Source organism: Pygocentrus nattereri, chromosome 8 (assembly GCF_015220715.1).
Source record: "Pygocentrus nattereri isolate fPygNat1 chromosome 8, fPygNat1.pri, whole genome shotgun sequence".
Classification (NCBI taxonomy): domain Eukaryota; kingdom Metazoa; phylum Chordata; class Actinopteri; order Characiformes; family Serrasalmidae; genus Pygocentrus; species Pygocentrus nattereri.
Window position 1 is genome coordinate 45,900,693 of NC_051218.1, and position 4,829 is coordinate 45,905,521.

Sequence of the window (4,829 nt, forward strand, 5' to 3'; positions counted from 1 at the left end):
CACAGAGCAGGTATTACAGAGGAGATGGCTTTAATGTGGCTGGTTAGTGCATATTCCGTAACTTAGTTTATGGATTTATGGCGCTATGTTTTCTCAGAATGAGACTAAATGAGGGAACGCCTTGGGAAACCAAGATGGTGTTTGAGGGACTTGCACAGGTATCTGGAATCCATGAATCGCCCTACTGGCTTCAGGGTAGAAATGGTTCAATATACCACCTGTTTTAGCCTCTGACCTCATATATCTCTCGTTAATTCAGGTGGGTTCAATTATTTGTACAGTAGCCGCCTGTAGTGCCCTTCACCAATTACACGCACCTTTAGTACAGCAACAGGTGGGGCTTCAGTAATTACGGTAAAGCGTCGCGCACCAGGAAAGCTCTGTCCACTGGACTTCCCATCAGTAGCTGGCGGTCAGTGGTACTGCGTCGTGAAGTTGGGTCCATTTGTGACGTGGTGTGGCCATCTAGGGGTGCAATGGCTTTGAGAACCTTCTGCGCTTTTCGCCATGCGAGCTCGATCACGGTAACGCCGCTCATCGATTATTTGACCGTTTACCGTCGCGACTGCGTTACAGTCCGTCACGAACGAGCCTGAGCCAGAACCTTTACACGCTCGGCTTTAGCGATCAAATGTGTTTTAACAACAGGAAGACAATTAATAGCGTGTTTCCTTCATTCTGACCATAAATATTGATCAGTATCGTCTGTTTTACAGACCTCTTCGACCAGCATGCTGTATTTCCTTGTACCGTAATGACTCAAATAAGCGACCATGTGAAAACTACTAACCTACCGCTAAAATAAGAGAACCCAGAAAATCAGAGACGCAGTCAGTAAATAATGATGACATTTCCGCCACTGGAAAAAAAGCCATTTAATAAGTCGTGATAATCAGATAAAAGTTATACATAATAATATAATTTTTAATAATACGTTTTCCAAAGTTCCAAAGAGATACTAAGTCATAATTATGAGATGCTATGCCATTAATATGAGATACCAAGTCATAATTATGAGATACTATGCCATTAATATGAGACACTAAGTCATAATTATGAGATACTGTCATTAATATGAGATACTAAGTCATAATTATGAGATGCTATGTCATTAATATGAGACACTAAGTCATAATTATGAGATGCTGTCATTAATATGAGATACTAAGTCATAATTATGAGATGCTATCTCATTAATATGAGACACTAAGTCATAATTATGAGATGCTATGTCATTAATATGAGATACTAAGTCATAATTATGAGATACTATGCCATTAATATGAGACACTAAGTCATAATTATGAGATGCTATGTCATTAATATGAGACACTAAGTCATAATTATGAGATGCTATGTCATTAATATGAGATACTAAGTCATAATTATGAGATGCTATGTCATTAATATGAGACACTAAGTCATAATTATGAGATGCTATGTCATTAATATGAGATACTAAGTCATAATTATGAGATACTATGCCATTAATATGAGACACTAAGTCATAATTATGAGATGCTATGTCATTAATATGAGACACTAAGTCATAATTATGAGATGCTATGTCATTAATATGAGATACTAAGTCATAATTATGAGATGCTGTCATTAATATGAGATACTAACTCATAATTATGAGATGCTGTCATTAATATGAGATACTAAGTCATAATTATGGGAAACATTGTCATAATTTTGACTCACTAAATAACTATAGATTCTTTTCCAGTGGTGTAAACAGGCTGGAGTTAAATTGTTAAACCCAAGATTAGTCTAAAATTGAGCTGCTAATTCCAAATGTTTTCTTTTTCTTGAAGTCCGCCATCTTCAGTGGTTCAGTTGCAACCCGTCTGAAAAGTTCATGTCCGGTTCAAATCAGCCGTTTGGACCATCTTGTTCTGACGGTTCGGGATTTAAAGAAAACCACCCATTTCTACTCCTCCGTCCTGGGAATGGAGGTAGTCAGTTTTAAGGTAACTAAACTCAGTCCTCAGTCTAAAAGCCTATAACACAGTGGGTCAGGCTGTTGTTTATAGTAAAGGTTTGGATTAGTTAAAATTCTGTTTATCTCTGTAATTGAACTTCCATAATTAGGTTGCACTGCAGGATTGGCCACACGGTGGCAGCATTGCATGAGAATTGTTCACAGATTTGCTTCTGCTTAGTTAAAGGCTCGTGGTTTACTCCCTGATAAGGTTCACTCCAGTGTTTCTCATCCTTTAAGGCTGCTGATAGATGGAGGATATAATCAGTAGTCTAATCTTTCAAACGCCGTCTAATTGATTAACATTACTAACTGCTTTAATTGGCGTCATAATTGGTATTTTCGTTTCATACGATTAAAAAAAAGTGTCTTTCAGTTTTTTTTGTTTTTCTTTTTTCAAAGCCACAAAAAACAGTTATTAGCAGTTACAGTGCCACAGCAGTTTGAAGGCACATTCAGTAAATCAAGAATGAATTAAATTCTTATTAAAGTGACTAATTTATTCATCTTGCCTTATAAAAACAAAAAGGATAAAGGGTGAAATAACTAACTTTCCAAAATAAATCATGGTTTCATGATATACAGTGTAAGCTAGAATAAAGTCATAAAGAATGATGTGAAGATGTTTTAAGTTTGACAGCTTGTTTTGATTGGACTGTTTTGTTCCACTCAGTAAATGACGTACCTCTCACTTCACTGTCCGGTCCTATCAATCAATCAATCAATCAATCAATCAATCAATCAATCAATCAATCAATCAATCAACCTTTATTTAGACTCTGAAGTACATTGAGGGCAACCCTCATTTTCAATGTAGCCGAGCATTTACAAAAACAGGGATTGACATGACAAAGAAAATAATAACTCCATTTAATCATTTTAAATTAAAGAAAATTTAAAATAACAGCGAATAAAAGATAAAAGTAGATAAAAAATAGAACTTGAGATTTAAATGGTAAGAAATTAAGATAAAAAATAGATAAGAAATTAGTAAGGTAATAATACAATATCACAAATTAAAAAAGTAATGATAAAAAAAGAAATCGCAGCTGTAAAGTGGACAAACTATAATTATAAATCTAAAAACAAACTGCTTGGCTGCAGGGCCACCTTATAGGAGACATTATATTATTATATTACATTATACAGTGTTCAGTATCTGTCAAATGTGTTGTTACGTGCATCCATAAAACTGAAAAGCAATATATCCACATCCATAAACAGGTATAGATGGTTTATATGGCCCAGCCTGAACTTAAACACAGGGAAATCATGATATTGAGCTGTGCAGGTGGACCTAAAGACTACAGAACTCACTATACTGCCACGCTCTGATGGTAGTATTATATTCTGATTTCCTTATGCTGTGAATGTGAATGTAATATATTAAACACATCCAACAACGTTCCCGCTTTCCTGTCTCCTGTAGGGAAATCGTAAAGCTTTGAGTTTTGGAAATCAGAAATTCAACTTGCATGAAGTTGGGAAAGAGTTTGAGCCAAAAGCCCAGACCCCAACCCCCGGCTCAGCTGACCTCTGCCTCATCACAGAGACTCCACTGGCATCCGTGGCTGCTCATCTGAAGGTGACCCAGCGCTGACCGAAACACAATGAAGTCCTTTCTGGAAAACGATGTGTAGATGAACATAAAGGGTCATAAAGAGGTTCTTTTGAGTGACGCCAGAAAAGAACCACTTTTGATTCACCTTTCAGTGGATGGTCCTTTAAAATCCTTATGACTTAATATATCAAAATAATGACTTACTATCTCATAAAAAATGTCTTATTATGAGTAAGTAAGTCATTTTGAGATGCTAAGTCATATTTAAAATGACATAGTAAAACATTATTTTGAGGTACTGAGTCATTAATATGTGATACAAAGTCATAATTATGAGATACTAAGTCATAATTATGAGTAAGCTATAATTATGACAGTCATTATGAGATGCTAAAGTCATAATTATGAGATTTTAATCATGACTTAGGAAGTCATTATTATGAGATACTAAGTAATGATCATGAGATGACTTATTTGGCTGCATATGTTTTTCCAGTGATGGAAACTTCCATACGTTTCCATACGTTTAGGCTGTTAAACTAAAAATGCGTTTCCTTTTTTTATACATATTTAATAAACCTCTGAAGACTTCATGCCATTTTTTCCATTTCAGACTAAAACCTAATATAACTGGAAAATTCTACAACATTAAATGTATTTCTGCTCCATATTTATTTGGACGCCTTGTCCGATTGTCCAGGCCTGTGGCGTGAGTATTGAGGAAGGACCGGTCGAGAGGACAGGAGCAGTGGGCCCCATCACCTCCCTCTACTTCAGAGACCCTGACCACAACCTGATAGAAGTCTCCAACTACGAGCAGTAGACCAGAGGGGGGCGCTGTTGGCTTTCTTAATGTCATCTGTGCTGCTGGACTCTGTACTGATGGTTGATTAAGACAGAAAGGTCATTCCGGTCGTGTTAAATAAACTTCTCCTCCATGCTCAGCATCGCTGTTGTCCTCCGTTTAAGGTGGTTCCTTTTCACTCACGCAACTTTAGTCAGAGCACAACTAGCCTTCTCAAATTAGGGCAGATAGAATCAGCTGCATGTGCCAAGAATAATCATGAGTCTCTGGGTTCACCCAGCAGCTTGACTGTGCCTGAAAAGCACTTTTGTTCAATGAAAAAATATCCTTATCTCGCAGATCCAGTGCACGAGGGTCATTCAGCAGAACTTAGCGCAAAGGTATTACGTGTCTCTGGGTAAAGGAAGCACACAAGGTGAAGGAAGAGAGGCCGTGATCTCGCGAACGGATGTTGGAATGAATACGATCACGTTTGG

General features: G+C 37.0%; 1 protein-coding gene across 1 annotated transcript; it reads left to right on the forward strand.

Annotated features, from left to right (window-relative positions):
• The first annotated feature begins 376 nt into the window (after positions 1 to 376).
• glod5 (glyoxalase domain containing 5) lies at positions 377 to 4,495 on the forward strand. The gene is made up of 4 exons (XM_017718826.2): positions 377 to 524; positions 1,821 to 1,976; positions 3,417 to 3,572; positions 4,249 to 4,495. The coding sequence occupies exons 1-4, from the start codon at positions 477 to 479 to the stop codon at positions 4,369 to 4,371; spliced, it is 483 nt and encodes a 160-aa protein (XP_017574315.1). The 5' UTR covers positions 377 to 476; the 3' UTR covers positions 4,372 to 4,495.
• Positions 4,496 to 4,829: the final 334 nt, after the last annotated feature.

Bases quoted from the DNA above. Each gene is read 5' to 3' on its own strand.
- glod5 (XM_017718826.2), top strand. From the start codon at position 477: ATGGCTTTGAGAACCTTCTGCGCTTTTCGCCATGCGAGCTCGATCACG. The intron at 525-1,820 runs GTAACGCCGCTC...TTTTTCTTGAAG, and splicing joins GCCATGCGAGCTCGATCACG to TCCGCCATCTTCAGTGGTTC. The intron at 3,573-4,248 runs GTGACCCAGCGC...CCGATTGTCCAG, and splicing joins CCGTGGCTGCTCATCTGAAG to GCCTGTGGCGTGAGTATTGA.